Below are 20,184 nucleotides of genomic sequence, written 5' to 3'. Positions count from 1 at the left end.
AAAACATCACTGCTCTAGAGGAGATCTGCATGGAGGAATGGGCCAAAATACCAGCAACAGTGTGTGAAAACCTTGTGAAGACTTACAGAAAACGTTTGACCTGTGTCATTGCCAACAAAGGGTATATAACAAAGTATTGAGAAACTTTTGTTATTGACCAAATAAATTACAGGCCTCTCTCATCTTTTTAAGTGGGAGAACTTGCACAATTGGTGGCTGACTAAATACTTTTTTTCCCCGCTGTATATTTTTAATCCATTTTAGAATAAGGCTGTAACGTAACAAAATGTGGAAAAAGTCAAGGGGTCTGAATACTTTCCGAAGGCACTGTAGACTATTACACTATTTTAGCCAGCTCCTTTTCATTTTTTGGATGTGTGTAAAAAACCCTCCATAGGCTATATGTCCATTAATGGGACGACAAATTAGATAATCCGACACATTTAAGTAATTTTCCTGTAACAATTTCTTGTTTTCGTTTGATTAAAAAAATCTTACCCTACTATAACGAATGCTGGTTCATCAGCAATGTATCTGGTGTCTTCCAACTGAGCAAAAACTGGTTGAATCAACGTTGTTTCCAAATCATTTCAGCCAAACAAATCTATGTGATGACACTGAATCAACGTGGAAAACTAATTGGATTTGCAAAAAGTAATCAATGTAAGAGCATTTCGTCTTTTTTTAACCCAACTTTTAACCAAATCCAATGACATGGTGAAATGTTTTATTGATTTCACGTTGAATTGACGTTACTTGACAACTCAACCAAATGTAAATCAAAACTAGACGTGGAACTGACCTCTGTGCCCAGTGGGTTTCTTATCCTGACTGTGCACAAGTAGCCTAGCCATAAAAGGTTTCTGCGTAAACTATCTACTCTTGAGGCTTTTGCTGACATGCTTTTGCATGATTCACAATTCACATAGGCCTACCTGCAGTGCTCCATTCGGCTTGTATCCATCCCCATTTCCAAAGAGCGCCTCTTGTCCAGTTACCAAAGACGCGCTCCTCCAAACATACTATATAGAAAGTCTACACCCACTTGAACTTTTTTCACATTTTGTTGTGTTACAAAATGGGATTGAAATAGATTTAATTGTCATGTTTTGTAAGTTATATAAGTTATATGGACTCACTCTGTGTGAAATAATAGGGGTTGACATCTGTCCCAAATACACACAATATCTGTAAGGTCCCTCAGTCAAGTATTGAATTTCAAGCACAGATTCAACTACAAAGACCAGGGAGCTTTTCAAAAGCCTCAAAAGAAGGGTAGTGATTGGTAGATGGGTAACAATTAATAATTATGCTGTGGGGGATGTATTAAACCATCCAGACACATCAAAGATGCAGTTGTCCTTCTGAACTGAGCTGCAGGACAGGAAGGAACCTGCTTAGGGATGTCACCATGAGGCCATTGGTGATTTTAAAACAGCTACAGAGTTTAACGGTTGTGATGGGAGAAAACCAGTGGTTGGAACCGAAATTATTTACCAATCGTTTTGTTCTGAACAGAACCATTATTTTTTTTGTTCTGTTCCACTGTCCGACCACCAAAATAAAGTTCTGAACCGGTTCGAACCCAAGAAACGTCACGGTTTATATCATTCCTTTCTGTTCCTTTTTAAACCTTTGATTTTTTTTTTTACATTTAGCTTGACATTAAATTACTTCACCAATCACTGCAGATAGAGCAGCTTGCTAAGGAGCAGGCAAAAGCTATAGTTGTTTACATGCAAGTATAGGGCGTGAGATGCGACTGAAATTTTGCGGGTGGGGAGGGAACGAGAGAGGGTGGAGGAGAAGGCTTGCTTTGAAACGCTGGGCATCTTGTTGTTATGACATGCATTATCTGAATTAGGCCCACAGAATTATACCTACGGAGGACCGGCTTCTATGAAGGAACTTTGAATGTCTTTGAACTTCACAGAGTTGGTTTAACGTTGGAACACTAGCTAGCTAGCTAGCTAGCTAACAAGCTTGTGTGTGCAGAGCGGCACCAGAATTAAAATAAAAACACGTCATACCTTTTTGTAGCTAATAAGTCTAATTTGAAACGTAATAACTATAGTATCCTTAACTAGCATTGAAAAAGTGAATCCATTCTTCTCTAATTAAAAATCTCTCTCCCTAATTTCACGCTTGTAACGTCAGTAGTAGATTACGCTTCAGAGGGGGAGGGGCAGGCAGCCTACACGCACACACAGTGGCAAAGATTTTCAGCTGGCAGGCAGGCAGACACTGGGAAAAGATGGAGGGCTTTGCATAGGCGCTTTTTTGCGTTTTTTGTGCGACTGAAAAAAAATGCCTGGAATGTAAAAGAACGTTATTAACCGGTTCACATGCTTTTAAAATAACGGTTTTGTTCCGGAACTGTATTGATCACTTTCGTTCCCGGTTTTTGGTTCTGTTCCCTGAACCGGTTCCAACCCCTGGAGAAAACTGAGGATGGATTAACAACAAAAAATATTCCAAAACATGCACATGTATGCAACAAGGCACTAAAGTAATACAAAAAAAAAAGAAAACATGAACAGCAATAGAATACACTTTTTGGCCTAAATGCAAGGCCTTATGTTTTGGGTAAATCCAACACAACACATCACTGAGTAACTGCCTCCTTATTTTCAAGCATGGTGGTGGCTGCATCATGGTATGGGTATGCTTGACACACTCTGGAGTTTTTCAGGATGAAAAGAAACGGGATAGTGCTAAGCACAGACAAAATCCTAGAGGAAAACCTGCTTCACCTTTCAGCAGGACAATAACCACAAGCGCTCCAACCAGAGGGGACTGCTCAACTCAGTTTAGGTCCACCAAATTTGGCCAGACTGCTTTTTCAGTTAGAGCGTCTGGATTATGGAACACTCTGCCAACCAGTCTGACAGAGTGCAGTACCTTTGCTAGCTTCAAGGCAAACCTGAAAAAGTGGCTAAAGCAAACCATTAATGTGAACATTAAAATATTCAGACTCTTAAGATGTCAGATACTGTAGGACCAAGGGGACATTTAAACTCTGATGTAATATTATAATTATATTGTCTATTGTTGTATATTTCATTTTTTTTATATACAGTACCAGTCAAAAGTTTGGACACACCTACTCAGGGGTTTTTCTTTATTTTTACTATTTTCTACATTGTAGAATAATAGTGAAGACATCAAAACTATGAAATAACACATATGGAATCATGTAGTAACCAAAAAAGTGTTAAACAAATCAAAATATATTTAAGATTCTTCAAAGTAGCCACCCTTTGCCTTGATGACAGCTTTGCATACTCTTGGCATTCTCTCAACCAGCTTCACCTGGGATGAATTTCAATTAACAGGTGTGCCTTCTTAAAAGTTAATTTGTGGAATTTCTTTCCTTCTTAATGCGTTTGAGCCAATCAGTTGTGTTGTGACAAGGTAGGGGTGGTATACAGAAGATAGCCCTATTTGGTAAAAGACCATGTCCATATTAAGCAAAGAGAAACGACAGTCCATCATTACTTTAAGACATGAAGGTCAGTCAATCCGGAAAATTTCAAGAACTTTGAAAGTTTGTTGCTATCACTTGTTACTGTAGCCTATGCTATTTAATAAACTGTAGGATCAATCCACAATGGACTAGGACAAGAATATTCCATGCCCCCAGCTGAATTGGAGTTGATGACAATGCAAAGACCGTCAATAACCTACAGAACTTGAGACAAACGCATGCAGTACTAAGCCATGGAATGCCTTGATTGGCCAGTGAGTGACCAAGCCCTCATCACACCTACAACTTGTTTATTCATCAAAACCCAGCCCTTTCGCGCCACTGCCAGCTATTGTGCTCATAATAATCCATCTGCCTGACCTTTCTGACTTTTCAGATTCCCTGAATTTATTTTCTCTTGTGTGTTAATTAATCAATGTATTGTATAAATTATTCTGCCTCCAGCTCCACTGCTTAGACGTTGAGAAATGTGTGATATTCTCTTTCAAAAGGAGAAGAACTAACAGCCCACTTCTTGCTGCTTCTAAATCATTTTTTCTTTTTTCTTTTAGATTTTTGTAGAATATTTTTTAGTAACGTTTTTTTTGTGTGGCATTTTTTAATGATTATACAGATAACAGAGACAGAACAGGTAGAGGGCAAAGCACCAAATCAAATCAAACCCACCCCAACCCCCCCATGCTCCAACATAGCCCCACCCCAATACCAGACTTAAAGCAGGCATGATATAAAATGAGTAATATAATCAAATAGTAAAACAAAAAAAATAGATTATAAAACTAAATGTAAAAAATAGTAAAAATAGTTATACAGATTCTAATTTGGGTTGGTTTATGGAGTCGGGAAATTAGCTAGGTACATGTCTTCTACAAAGGATAGGAAAATTTGGCAGATATTATAAAATGTAATTGCAGATCCCTTAACGGAGTAGCGTATTTTCTCTAGCTTGAGATGTTGCTTAACTTCCTTTATCCAATGGCTAAACGTAGGAGGAAATCGATCCTTCCACTTAAATAGTATAAGATGTCTAGCTAGAAGAGTAGGAAATGCCAGCATGTTGCCCATAGAGCTGTTTAGAGGACCCTCCTGTGGTGCCACTCTGAATAATGAAATAAATGCAGAAGGTTTTATAGGTCTCTCCAGTATCTTAGAAAATGTCAAGAAAATTGATATCCAGAAATCTGTCAATTTCGGGCATGTCCAAAACGTGTGCAATAAAGTAGCAGGAGCCTGCTTACATCGGTCACAAGTGGGATCTATTTCTGGTCTAATCTTGGATAATTTGGCCTTTAAATTGAATTACAGCATGTCTTAGACATATAGATGAAGAATGTATTCTCTGAAGAGTACAAATTTCATCTGAAAGTTGTTAATCTAAATCCCCTTCCCATTGGTTCTTACGAGAGATTGTTCTAGTTTACAGTTTTTTTCAATTGTTTACACGCGATTTTGAAAACAGAGTTCTTTTTGTCAAAATATAATCACAATTATCCAAACACCACAATCAATTAGCAAAATTCCTAGATTGTTTGCAAAATGACACACTTCAGTCAAAACATACACACTTCAGTCAAAACATATACACATATTTGTGAAAATGCTATTTGTTTTCATTTAACCAACACAGTCATCAATGATCATACACTATTGCAGCCAGTTTCACACTGCTGTGATAAATAAAAAACACATTTGTAAAAAAATAAAAAAAAGATTTTTGGCCAGACATTCTTACTGTATGTGAGAGATAATTTAGGTGACAAAAAATAGTGAGAAACTCACAACATTATTCATGATTTGTTTTGAGATATAAGGAGAATGTAGACAAATACTGTAGGCCTACTATAACCTTACCTAGCACTGCACAACACTTGATGCTGCAGACTGAATATTTCAAGTATTTATTTCAATACTTACAGTATTTCTTACCATAATCAGTTACAGTAATCAACCAACAATGATATCAATTACTGTAAACAAATAAAATCCGTAGACAAATAAAAATTACTGCATGAATTACAGTACATACACTTTGACTCTGAAGAAAAGTAAAGTAAAAGTAAACAGAAATGAAAGAAAACTACTGTAAAAGCAACAAGAATACTGTAACTATCCGTCTCTCCGTCTGGCTGGATCAGGCCATAACATTTCATCCACATCACAGGCTATGTCTTCATTGGCAAGGCACCGTTGGAAGAATTGCCTTGTGTGACGAATCCACCCCTGCACTGAAGCTGCTTCAATAAGATCACATGCCTGTTCCATGGCCTGAATGAGGGGCAAACGGTCATAAGGCCGCAGGTCATATACCTTCCACCGCCACGCTGAAAAAAATTATTCTATAGGATTCAGGAAGGGGGAGTATGGGGGAAGGTATACAACTTCAAAATCAGGGTGATCATGGAACCAGTTCTGGACTAGAGCAGCCCGATGAAATGAGACATTGTCCCAAACGACAATGTACCGCATCTGGTCCACTTGGTGTAATGCTGTGACAATCTCATGCAATCGGTCAAGAAATGCAAGTATCAGATTTGCATTATAGGGTCCCAGATTTGCATGGTGGTGGAGGACCCCATTTTGTGTGATAGCAGCGCAAAGGGTGATGTTACCCCCTCGCTGCCCTGGCACATTGGTGATTGCCCTGTGCCCAATTACATTTCTCCCTCTTCTTCTTGTTTTTGCAAGGTTAAATCCAGCCTCATCCACATATATAAATTCATGTTGAATTTCAGCAGCATCCATTTGCAAGACTCTCGGAAACACATTAAAGAAAATAGGATGCTATTCAATATCTATAGCACAGTATTTTTTTTGTGACAGAACATTATGAGCAGTGCATGATACCACACCATAGTCAGATGAACAATGCATACCTCCACATACTCATTGCGCAGATGTTTCACTCTCTCTGAATTTCTGTCAAATGGTACCCGATACAGTTGCTTCATGTATATTTGATTTTTCTTTAGGATTCGACCTAATGTTGACAGAGAGACTCGTTGGATGTTATTGAAAATATTGTCATCATTGATGATATTGGCTTGGATTTCTCGTAGCCTGATACAATTATTGGCCAAAACCATGTTCACAATGGCGGCCTCTTGTGCACGACTAAACATAGGGCCCCTTCCACCTTGGTGTCCTCGACCCTCAATCCTATGTAAAAACAAAATAAGATAAAAATAAAGAAATATATATATATATATATATGCAGCCTACTGTCAAATGTCACAGTAAACAATATTGATTATACAAGCTTCAGTTTCAATGTATACTGTGTGGTTAGCTTACCTGTTTTCTCAATGAAATGTCCGAATTACTGACGCAACAGTATTTCTGCTGAGATTTGGTTGAACTCTTTGTCCAGCTTCCATCAGTGTCAGTCCATGGTTGATAACATGGTCAATAAGTGTTGCACGGATTTCTCGAGTCAAATTTGGTCCTCGTCTTCTTTGTTCAGGTTCTATCAACTCTTCAAGTCCTTCTCTACCTCTTCCTCTACCTAGGTGTCTTCCTCTACCTCCTTCTCTTCCTCTACCTTCTTCTCCTCTACCTATGCCTCTTCCTCTACCTCCTTCTCCTCTTCCTCTACCGCCTTCATCTCCTCTTTGAGCTCCCCCTCTCATTCTCACTCTTCTTCTTCTTCTAACTCCTTCCATTTTTGTTGAAGACAGGTGAACTCACCTGCTGCCTTTTATAGCACACCTGAGTGCTGCGTTTTCAAATTAGCACATGTGTGCTTCCACACCTGGTAGATGTGTTTATCAAATTTGTTCATTAGTGTGGTAATTGGCAATCCGGTGCTTTGTAATTACAAGGAAGTAACCTCACGATCCTTATCTGTGTCTAAGGTGTGAAAATGTGTGTAGAGTTTTACAAATCACTGTGTGTAATGTTTTGCAAAAAGGGTGAGGCGGACATTGTGTGTAATGTTGTGCAAATCTGTGGAGGTGTTTTGCTCATTGGAGTACAATTTTGCTAATTGTGTGGAAATTTTAATTTTAGTGTGTAAACAATCGTAAAAAACTGTAATAACGTATAGATCAAACTTATGACCCCGTTGATGTAAGAAGATACAAAACTACGCAATTGTAGGTATCTAAAGAAATGGGATCTAGGAATATTGAACTTTTGTACTAACTGTTCAAAAGATGCAAAATCCATATCAATGTACAAGTTGTTCAGTGAGGAGATCCCTTTTCCAGACCAGATATGAAACGCCCGGTCTAATAATGATGGAGAGAATGTATGGTTCTTTAATAACGTGGCAGAAGTTGAAAATTCACTGAGACCAAACGATCACCTGGGGCCACAGGATGAAATCTCCAAGGTCAACCATTTCGGGCCTGTAATATCTGGGATTTATGTCATCCAATATAGAACGAATCTTATACAGTGGCTTGCGAAAGTTTTCACCCCGCTTGGCACTTTTCCTATTTTGTTGCCTTACAACCTGGAATTAAAATGGATTTTTGGGGGGTTTGTTTCATTTGATTTACACAACATGCCTACCACTTTGAAGATACAAAATATTTTTTATTTTGAAACAAACAAGAAATAAGACAAAAAAACAGAAAACTTGAGCGTGCATAACTATTCACCCATCCAAAGTCAATACTTTGTAGAGCCACCTTTGCAGCAATTACAGCTGCAAGTCTCTTGGGGTATGTCTCTATAAGCTTGGCACTTCTAGCCACTGGGATTTTTGCCCATTCTTCAAGGCAAAACTGCTCCCGCTCCTTCAATTTGGATGGGTTCCGCTGGTGTACAGCAATCTTTAAGTCATACCACAGATTCTCAATTGGATTGAGGCCATTCCAAGTCATTTAAATGTTTCCCCTTAAACCACTCAAGTGTTGCTTTAGCAGTACTGCTGGAAGGTGAACCGCCGTCCCAGTCTCAAATCTCTGGAAGACTGAAACAGGTTTCCCTCAAGAATTGCCCTGTATTTAGCGCCATCCATCATTCCTTCAATTCTGACCAGTTTCCCAGTCCCTGCCGATGGAAAAACATCCCAACAGCATGATGCTGCCACCACCATGCTTCACTGTGGGGATGGTGTTCTCAGGGTGATGAGAGGTGTTGGGTTTGCGCCAGACATAGCGTTTTCCTTGATGGCCAACAAGCTCAATTTTCGTCTCATCTGACCAGAGTACCTTCATCCATATGTTTGGGGAGTCTCCCACATGCCTTTTGGCGAACACCAAACGTGTTTGCTTATTTTTTTCTTTAAGCAATGGCTTTTTTCTGGCCACTCTTCCGTAAAGCCCATCTCTGTGGAGTGTATGGCTTAAAGTGGTCCTATGGACAGATACTCCAATCTCCGCTGTGGAGCTTTGCAGCACCTTCAGGGTTATCTTTGGTCTCTTTGTTGCCTCTCTGATTAGTGCCCTCCTTGCCTGGTCCGTTTGTTTTCGTTGGCGGCCCTCTCTTGGCAGGTTTGTTGTGGTACCATACTCTTTCAATTTTTTAATAATGGATTTAATGGTGCTCTGTGGGATGTTCAAAGTTTCTGATATTTTTTTATAACCCAACCCTGATCTGTACTTCTCCACAACTTTGTCCCTGACCTGTTTGGAGAGCTCCTTGGTCTTCATGGTGCCGCTTGCTTGGTGTTGCCCCTTGCTTAGTGGTGTTGCAGAACAGGTGTATATATACTGAGATCATGTGACACTTAGATTACACACAGGTGGACTTTATTTAACTAATTATATGACTTCTGAAGGTAATTGGTTGCACCAGATCTTATTTAGGGGCTTCATAGCAAAGGGGGTGAATACATATGCACGCACCACTTTTCCGTTATTTATTTTTTTATACTTTTTTGAAACAAGTTTTTTTTCATTTCACTTCACCAATTTTGACTATTTTGTGTATGTCCATTACATGAAATCCAAATAAAAATCAATTTAAATGACAGGTTGTAATGCAATAAAATAGGAAAAACGCCAAGGGGGATGAATACTTTTGCAAGGCACTGTATTAGCTGCCCAGTAATAATATTGAACGTTCGGAAGTGCTAGGCCACCCTGGGGGCGAGATCTCTGCAATACGCTCTTACGTATCCAAGGGTTTTTCTTTCTTGTGCCAGATAAAAGCAGATATCAGTTTATCTATGGAGATAAAAAAATATTTTGTCAGAAAGATAGGAATACAATGAAATAAGTATAAAAACATAGGTAATACATTCATTTTAACAGTGTTAATTCTTCCGCCCAAAGAAAGAGAAAGTAAATCCCAGCGTTCAAGATCCTGTTTCAGGCAGTGTCCAAATCTGATTTTAACTGAAGATATGGATTCAACAACGTTTCAACTGCATGGTCTTCAAAGTATATTTAGCTGGTTTTCTTTCTGCCCTCTGTCTCAGATAGTTTTCTCTGCCTGCCCATTCTCACAGTGTTTCCTTTATCTTACAGATAGCGGTCCTGATCAGCCTGGGCTTCATCTTATCATGGGCTCCATATGGTATGGTGAGCCTGGTGTCTGTCATCAGGGGCAGTGAGTTCATCACCCCAGAGGTGGCCATGCTGCCCTGCCTGTTCGCCAAGTCCTCCACTTTTTACAACCCCCTGATCTACTATATCTTCAGCAAGACCTTCAAGCAGGAGGTGAAGCAGCTGTGTGGTAGATCCAATGCATGCCGCGCCTCCAGCACCAGGAACAACATCACGGACAACGACATCTACCTGGTGTGTGACGGCAGCCGGACAGAGAAGGAGGAGAAGGTGGTGGCCACGGTGGTTGGGAGGACCACTGAGGATAAGTTGTCCACTGGGAAGAGCCGGGAGATGGAGACCAGGTTAAACTCCTCCGACAGCCAATAGGAAGGCCTAGGGAGGGGGGGGGGCGATCGCCCAATATCCGTGAGCGTCGGTGATGAGATGAGGTTTCACAGGTAGCTGAATTGACTAAATCTTTTAGAGACAATGGTGAATTTTTATGGTCATTTAGACCCTGACTGGATGAGGATTGATAGATTGTCATGAGAAAGTACATCATATAGTATATAATTTTAAACGGCTGTGCCATCAACGAGCTAAGACCAATATCTATGATTTTATTGTTATAAGCCTGAATCAATTGCTGTTGGCATGAAAATATATTTTACATAAAGACATAAATTATACTTTAATAAGCACAACTGGTGTGTGCAACATAATTTGCATGGTAATATAAAATCCTCTATTGAAGGTTCAATTAAAGAGGGCGTGTTTGCACTACTGTATCTTTAACTTCATTGATGTAAGTGAAAAATGGCAACCAATGAGAGGATTTCTGGATTGGTTCCCAAGCCAATTGGCTGCCAAGGTGAAGAGGATTGACAATATACTACAGTATAGCCAATAGGGAATCATAGACAGTATAAGGTTTGAATGGACGGAGCGTACAGTAGGTGGGCTGTTTTCTTTAGAGAAACACAGCTGTCATTGATCAATGCAGAGGAAGGAAGTGACCGTATTCCCATGGAGGAGAGGATGGATGGAGACACTTAGGCTGGGTCCACCCTATCCCCTATGTAGAGCCATATGGGCCCTGCACTAAAGAGGGAATACACTCTTAGAAAAAAGGGCTCCAAAAGGCTTCTTCGGCTGTCCCCAAAGGCAAACCCTTTTTGGTTCCAAGTAGAAGCATTTTGGATTCCATGCAGAACCCTCTGTGGAAAGGGTTCTACATGGAACCAAAAGGCTTCTACCTGCAACCAAAAAGGTTTATTCAAAGGGTTCTTCTATGGGGACAGCCTAAGAACTGTTTTAGGTTCTAGATAGCACCTTTTTTCTAAGAGTGTAGGGTGCCATTTCAGACGCAGCCAGAGGCTTCTGTGCTCAGGACTGATCCCATGAGGAGAGGAGAGGAGAGGATGGAGAAACGGATGCTTCTAGTGCTCAGGGTGGATCCCAGCCCAGCCTCAAAGGTCACCTGCCAGCCATTAAGGGGGTTGAAAAGTCATCGTTGAGGTCGGACGGAATCTGAATTTGTGGCGGATGAATTGGGTGTCTGTTCATATTTCCTTTTAATATCCCCATGGCCGTGTAGCTTGGCAAACCCACTTTACTGTGACTGTAAGTCCTTTTGGATAAAAGCATCTGCTAAATGGCATATATTATATATTATACTGTATTATTATATATTATTATCATATATTATATTTGTCTTGAGACACTTATCTATTACATTTACATTTTAGTCATTTAGCAGGCACTTTTATATAGGATGCTATCATGCTAAGGAGCAGTCAGCCAGGCCTGCGAGCGGAGCCTGCTGAGGCTCCTCTGGGTGGGCCACCATGGATTGATGATGGGGATTTCATGCATCTAGTAGACCGGGCTGTGCCATAGACAGTACACTAATGTCATAGGTGATGCATCTGAGTTCCTACAGATATGTACATAGTTTAGGAGCTCCATGCTTCATTAAGATAAGATATAACCTATTTCCCATGTCTAGTGGAGTGGGCAATATGACCCCAAATAATGTTGTCAAGCTTGTCATGCAACCATGGTATGTATAGTTTGGAACCTTATTGTGAATACAGTCCTGTGGTATTCAGCAGATCTGGTTTTTGGAATGTAGTTATTATGTAAGCGTCTTCATATCTATAGATTATTCATTTCTGCTATCACTGGTTTGTCAATGTCCTCACCCCCAGTGTTGTCTTAAGTGTTATATACTAAATAACTTCACTCTTCGTACTCTTTTTAAAGCACTGTTTGAAAAATACAATGACATTATTGTTATGGAACCAGAAGTTTAAATGTCACAATCATTAGATCGTATTTCTAAACCTTCAGGGAATGAATACATGTAAAAAAATAAATATATATATACACAAATAATGTTGTTATTATTTCATTTTGACCCTTCATGTCCTCAGTGTTACAAAAGCCCACTTTACTCGCTTCAGTTGTCAGGCTAATTTGATGGGTGCTTATATTTGTCCTATTTCACACATGTACAAGTGTTTATTAATACGCATGTGTGAATTGGAAATGTGAGACACCCTTGGAGAGGGTGAACAGCGACCCTGGAGCAACTAGGGTTATCAACAGTGACCCTGGAGCAACTAGGGTTAAGTCCCTACACCCAAACGAGGGCATTGCGTTCATCCACCACTGGCCTGCTGGCCCCCCTACCTCTGCGGAAGCACAGTTCCCGCTCAGCCCAGTCAAAACTGTTCGCTGCTCTGGCACCCCAATGGTGGAACAAGCTCCCTCACGACGCCAGGACAGCGGAGTCACTCACCACCTTCCGGAGACACTTGAAACCCCACCTCTTTAAGGAATACCTGGGATAGGATAAAGTAATCCTTCAGCTTTTTACATTTAGCTTATTAAATTACTTCACCAATAAGTGCGGATAGAGCAAGTAAGCTACTTGTTTACATGAGTTATGGACAGACAAGTATAGCCTATGGTGCAAGATGACTGACATTTTGCAGGTGGGGAGAGAACTAGAGAGTGTTGAGGAGGAGGCTTGAAGCGCTGGGCATCTTGTTATGACATGCATTATCTGAATTAGACTGTTTCAGATGTGGACATTTGAATCACCTAGCATCACTATGAGTAATGTTTTGAACTGATAAAGGACACAATTCACATCCCCAAAACCATCTTTGAATTTTGCAACTCAAGTAAAGATCCCTTTGACACACCTGAAGTACACATTTTACAACAGGTGTATGTATCAGAGAAGGAAAAATGAAGAACTTTGGTTGAAGTGACTCCAGCACACTGTGTACTTGCAAACCAACATTTATTGACTAAGGGCTGGATTCAATCCATAAAGCCGAAGATCAGCATTGTAGTGCAAATTCCCATTGTATTCTAGAATAAAGCTTGATTCTTGCTTCGTCCCGCAACGAGCCATTGTTTACAGAGGTTTCCCGTCAACAGAGGCATATCCAATATCCCTAGGAACAATACTTTCGATTCATCGAGTTGAATGTGTCCTTTAATATCAAATAAACATTTAAAACACGTTTTTATCCAGGGTCTCCCATTTTCCGCCTGTAGAAGTGGAACATTACATAGTAGCCTGGTCTTGCATGGCTGCCTGGTCTACAATGGATTATAATGGCAGAACAGAGGCGTAAAATGGGAGACCCTGAATAAAAACATGTTTTAAAGGACATATTCAACCCAGCAAATCTTAAGTGTTGTTGCTAGAGATATTGGATGTGCCTCTGTTGCGGGTAAACTTTATTTTGGTGAAACCGAATAGTTTAGGTTTGGTTGAAGAAGGACGCCAGGCTACGGAAGCCTCTGCTACTAGCCATTTGTAAACAATGGGTTGTTGCAGGATGAAGCAAGCTTGATTCATGAAAGCATGAGAGGCTTCTCAAAATTATTCAGTTTCCTTATAGCATTGCTATGGTTGACTCCCTTACTGCAAAGCCATAACAAAAACCTGTTCACTTTTTTAGATGTTATGTTCAATTGTGTGGAATGTGACGTCCTGTTTGACTGCAAACCACTTTTATCCCCTTTAATGCCCACGTTCGATTAAAAAAAATCAAATGTTGACAAGAATCTAGACAAAAACAGTGTTTCAACTTTCAAGCGCCAGACTACATCCCCATTTAAAGGTAGACTCAGTGAAATAACGGTGCCACGAGCAGCACCGCAGATATTGAGATGAGTGAGATGCAAGACTTCGCTCTCACACAGTCACACACAGTATCTGTGCATTTGCTCCCGAGTGGCACTGCGGTCTAAGGCACTGCATCTCAGTGCTTGAGGCGTCACTACAGACCGAGTGGCACTGCGGTCTAAGGCACTGCATCTCAGTGCTTGAGGCGTCACTACAGACCCCCTGGTTCGATTCCAGGCTGTATCACAACCGGACGTGATTGGGAGGCCCATAGGGCAGCGCACAATTGGCCCAGCGTTGTCCGGGTTTGGCCGGTGTAGGCCGTCATTGTAAATAAGAATTTGTTCTTAATTGACTTGCCTAGTTAAATAAAGGTTAAATAAAAAATAAAAAAAATAAAAAATATGCACGGGTTCACTTCACACGGTTCACAGCGTGGTAGCCACGGGACCAAAACAGCGGAGAAGTTGAGCTCTTAGTTGACCCATTATGCGGTTTGCTTTCTACATCTACGTCATATCGCTGAGTCTACCTTTACCTACAAAACATGGATAATATGCTTATAAGGGTTGCGGTGGCAGCATGTATATCATTGATGCTCCTACAGAGACAGACAGACAATGCTACAGTGTGAGGAGGACAGTCAATTTATTGATTAATTATTGGCTCTTAGTGTGGGTTATTTTATAACTGGGCCATATTGATTATATTTCCAATATTATCATCTAATGTTAACTAATGGAGACAGCCATAAGACAAAGTTAATGGTTCATAAAACCTCTAGCTGCTCAATGAAACGTATGTTTGTTGATGCTCTGAATATAAATGGTTAGAAAATGATTTATCCAGACAGGCAGATTGGTTGATATTTGCATAATTGATGCGGAAACAATTCAAACAGTCATTTATTTAAATCTGTTGTGTTTCTCTGATGTAGCTTTCTGTTCCTGCTCATTTTACTGCTCAAAGGAAATTAGCAGAAATACAATTTTCATTATAGAAAAATAAAACACTGGCGTTGGCACCATCATTTTGTGGAGTGATGATTATTCTTTCTGACCAAGGACGTTCTTCGCTCTAACATATATGTTAAATCAAATACATTCTGTTTCCATTTGAAAAATGTATAAAATATACAAAATATATTCTAAACTACGCATGCACACACACACACGCAAGGTTTTCTTTATCTGGTACAGCTAATTCTTCTCTTCTTTAAAAAAAACCTGTAACCCATTTATTTTAGAACCTCTTTTCTGTCATGCCTACAAAGATGTTAAAAAGCGAGGTCAGATTGATGTTTCAGAGGGCACAGTTTTCACTTGACTGAACCATTTTAACATTTGAAGGTTGTCTCTATAACTGTTGACATGGATGTTTGCCTCTCACTACCCACAATCCTCTCTGGATGGAGTAAGTCAGAGACCGGACTGAAATAGAGGGGGAAAAATATCGTAAAACAACGGTTGGCATATTTGATGTGTGCTATTCTCGGCATCCGCCATGTGTCTGGCAAGCAAGACTACATAGGTGCCAACTGGAGAGAAATTATGCGAAAGTGCTAATTGGTGTGACTAATTGGGATCTTTTATTAGGTGAGAAGCTCGTTAATTTAATTAAGAGGTGCCATTGACATGTTTCAGGAAGACATTACATAAGATATGTACATAAGACATTACTGAGATAAAAATGCCTGGAGAAGCTCAATTAAATGGATATGGAATACTGTATGACTGAAAACAGCGCTTTAACTCTAAGAGAAACACGTATACATTCACACAAAATCTAAAAGATGGGGGAAATATTTCAGTCTTTGGAGAAGAGGTGATGTCATCCTCACACTCAACCATTATTACTGTTAAAGATTATGGCTATACTGACAAGAAACATACATGTCTCTCCGCCCTAACAATGGGAGTTGTTGTCCACAAAGCGGCACGGCGGGCAGTCTACCGTAGCGCCCACCTATTTTTTCTTTGGATTGGTGGATACATCTCATTATTGTAATTGTTTTTTGAATATTCGATGAGGGTTTTTGACTTCAACCACCTGTATTCAATGGAGAGAGATGCTATGCAACTAGCTTCATTGCATGAATATGCATAGCCATCTCGAGACAACTCCGATATAAAGTGTTTTTTTCTCAAAGTTGCCGGGATGTCACGTGTCCTACTTATATCAGTACACTCGTAACAACTTAATCATTACGAAACTTCTATTCGATCAAATAAACCTCACACAGCAAATAAGCCATTAACTTTTATGTTGACCAAATTCCACACTTTCTCGTTGACCTCCATACAAAGAGTCCTTGCGTGTTGGGTGAAACAATGAAAAAACGCCACCTGCTGGAGGGAGACAGATTTTCAGCCGAGTTGGGCCTCTCTCTTCCTCTTCCTCTGTTACTGTCGCTGGGCATTTTAAGAAACACCCCGTTACTTTTCTATTAAGGCTAGTCAATAAAAAGTGTATTGACGTGACAGAGCATCTTGTCTTGTCTGGCTGAAGACATTACCGTCCATTATTTAGTGATCTGGATATGTCCAAGCAATGACATGGCAGGGTTTCACACCGCTGTTGAGCTGGCTGGCTAGGGAGAGTGGCAGTTAAAATTCACACAGAGGAAGATGATTGCCACTCTCTCCAACAGCCACTCCCCAACTGTCACTTTTCTCTCACTGGCTATCCCCTCAGCCTTGTATACCACTTAAACGTGTTACGTTTCATCTCAATGTGAAATCTATAACATTGAACAACACTTTATGTGGGAAAATGGGTTTATCTGACACTGTTCATCTCAGACTTATGAAGTGTGGGTGTGTTTAGGTTTACTGAAGACATCTTACAAGGACAGACTAAAAGGGTGAAATTATACATAGCACTGTCACTGCTTTTATGGCGGATCAGCAATGTAGGCAATTTATGGCTTGAGACAGATTTTGGGACATTGGCAAATTCCTGAAGAAGAGAGAAAAATCCACAAGGAGAGGAATCCACTATAGACTATTGAGATGCAGCCCTAATGTCATGGAGAGGAATCCACTGTAGACTATTGAGATGAAGCCATAGTGTCATGGAGATTGCAGCCATTTCTTTCAAATAAAAACAGTCACCTTCAGAGCAGAGAAATCCCCCCTCCATGCTGCTCTCATGCTGTTCTCCTCTCAGGCCCTGCTTGGATGAATAAATAGCATGGAAATCATAATGAGGCCCACTGGGTGGTCATGCTGATCTGACTAGAACAACAGGCATTATATACTGTAAGACCCCTTTTGCAACACTCACCCATTTATCTTACTCCTCACACAACCGTCACACCTCCCTCAACCATTCTTCACAACTTACCCCCTCCCGTATCCCACATCTCACCCCTTCTTCAATTAGGCCTCAAACACTCCTGACCCCTCCCTCCATTCAGCCATAACCTATCTCACTCTCCTCCACCATGCACCATGGCTCTTCTACCCGGAAGATCCAGATTTATCATGTGACGGCAGATCAATACCAAGACAGCCTCTGAGAATGTGGCACCAAATGGCTGGCATTAGGAATATTGACTGTTGAAAACTTTGACATGCTTGGCTGGTGCCGTGACTAAAACATATTTTATATAACGAGATCACCATGACTCCCTCACCCATCTATCCAACCCTCCCATCCCTCCTTCACTCAGCTGTCAACTGGAGGCCATTCTGCAGTCTCACCCTGCCCCAGTCTCACCCTGTCAGCCAGCCAACCGGATAAGACAGATTTATCATGTGAAGGCAGATCAATACCAAGACAGCACCTGAGAACGTGGCATCAAACGGCTGGTATTAGGAATATTGACTGTTGAAAGCTTTCCTAAGCTTTCCATAAGACATGCTTCACTGGCCACGGCTTCATGGGAGGATTTACTTTCCAGTACTATCTTGGCTTTCGTCAACACCAGGCAGTCATTGTAAATAAGAATTTGTTCTTAATTGACTCGGCTGGATAAAAAGGTTCAATAATTGTATTTATTTTTTAAACACAGTTCTAATCCTGCATCTAATTACACTAGAGAGAAAGAAAGAGGGAGAAAGTGACTGAGTGTGTGTATAAGACAGAGAGAAAGACCACAACACAGATAAAAGGAAGGGAGAGCCTCAGTTTAAAGTTAAACACTTTATTATTTCATTCATTACCCATGTCAGCGAACCTCAGGGCAGAATCACATGTAGAAAAATATACTTGTCTTTGATAGCTATCTATCTATGATAGGCTAACTCCAAGAGGGCTCAGGCATGAAGAGATACAAAGGAAAACATGGAGGTCATCCTCGGACACAACAAACAACCATTTTGCTACTGTGGCCCTGTACAGAAATAACCCCTAGCTCCCACCTCCTAGGTACTTGAAATGAATGGGTAGGAATAACCAATATGCTAGTAGCTCCGCATCCCCCTCACACACTGATAATAGTTCATTCTAATATTTTCAGATCAAGTTACAGAAGTGCCTTGGGGTACTGAGTATAGGGGTTAGTGGTCATCACTAAGGGCTTTGTGTTGTTTCTGGATGGTGATTGACTGTGGCTTTGTGGGGATGGACAGAGAGAAAGAAAGAGCTGTTGAGCTTTTTGTTGTTAAGAGCAGAGACGTGAGCTTACGCAAGTCAACGGCAGTCAGCGAATATAATCAGTCTCCATAGCACTCAACTCTTATTCCAATAAGCCGGTTGAATCCGAGCTGTGCCCTGGACACCATATGTGAACTGATTGCCCCCCATCTATCCTCAGAGTTCGTACTGCTTGGTGACCTAAACTGGGATATGCTTAACACCCCGGCCAACCTACAATCTAAACTAGACGCCCTCAATCTCACACAAATGATCAACAAACCTACCAGGTACAACCCTAAATCTGTAAACATGGGCACCCTCATAGATATCATCCTGACAAATTTACCCTCTAAATACACCTCCGTTGTCTTCAACCAGGATCTCAGTGATCACTGCCTTATTGCCTGCGTCCGTAATGGGTCCGCGGTCAAACGACCACCCCTCATCACTGTCAAACGCTCCCTAAAACACTTTAGCGAGCAGGCCTTTCTAATTGACCTGGCCCGGGTATCCTGGATGGATATTGACCTCATTCCGTCAGTAGAGGATTCCTGGTTGTTCTTTAAAAGTGCTTTCCTCTCAATCTTAAATAAGCATGCCCCATTCAATATAGCCCCTGGTTCTCCTCAGACTTGACTGCCCTTGACCAGCACAAAAACATCCTGTGGCCTACTGCATTAGCATCGAACAGCCCCTGCGATATGCAACTTTTCAGGGAAGTCAGGAACCAATATACACAATCAGTTAGGAAAGCAAAGGCTAGCTTTTTCAAACAGAAATTTGCATCCTGTAGCACTAACTCCAAAAAGTTTTGGGACACTGTAAAGTCCTCCCAACTGCCCACTGCACTGAGGCTAGGAAACACTGTCACCACCGATAAATCTACAATAATCGAGAATTTCAACAAGCATTTTGCTACGGCTGGCCATGCTTTCCACCTGGCTACCACTACCCCGGCCACAAGCTCTGCACCCTCCGCTGCAACTTGCCCATGCCCCCCATGCCCCTGCTGCGGTCATCCCCCTCTTCAAAGGGGGTGACACTCTAGATCCAAACTGTTACAGACCTATATCCATCCTGCCCTGCCTTTCGAAAATATTTGAAAGCCAAGTTAACAAACAGATCACCAACCATTTCGAATCCCACCGTACCTTCTCCGCTATGCAATCCGGTTTCCGAGCTGGTCATGGGTGCACCTCAGCCACGCTCAAGGTCCTAAACGATATTATAACCGCGATCGATAAAAGACAGTACTGTGCACTCAGATAGAGTTCTTTGTGTCAAATCGGAGGGCCTGTTGTCTGGACCTCTGGCCGTCTCTATGGGGGTGCCACAGGGTTCAATTCTCGGGCCGACTCTATTCTATGTGTATATCAATGATGTTGCTCTTGCTGCTGGTGAAGCTCGGATCCACCTCTATGCGGACGACACCATTTTGTATACATCTGGCCCTTCATTGGACACTGTGTTAACAAACCTCCAAACGAGCTTCAATGCCATACAACACTCCTTCCGTAGCCTCCAACTGC

General features: G+C 41.0%; 1 protein-coding gene across 1 annotated transcript in view; it reads left to right on the top strand.

Annotated features, from left to right (window-relative positions):
* The window catches only part of opn8b (opsin 8, group member b), an 86,559-nt gene extending 75,535 nt beyond the window's left edge, over positions 1–11,024 (top strand). The window contains exon 4 of the mRNA XM_041860282.2: positions 9,904–11,024. Coding sequence (XP_041716216.2) covers positions 9,904–10,311 — 408 coding nt within the window. The 3' untranslated portion in view covers positions 10,312–11,024. The remainder of the gene's footprint in view (positions 1–9,903) is intronic.
* Positions 11,025–20,184: the final 9,160 nt, after the last annotated feature.

Source organism: Coregonus clupeaformis, chromosome 33 (genome assembly GCF_020615455.1).
Source record: "Coregonus clupeaformis isolate EN_2021a chromosome 33, ASM2061545v1, whole genome shotgun sequence".
Taxonomy (NCBI): domain Eukaryota; kingdom Metazoa; phylum Chordata; class Actinopteri; order Salmoniformes; family Salmonidae; genus Coregonus; species Coregonus clupeaformis.
This window is presented reverse-complemented; position numbering and strand designations above follow the sequence as displayed.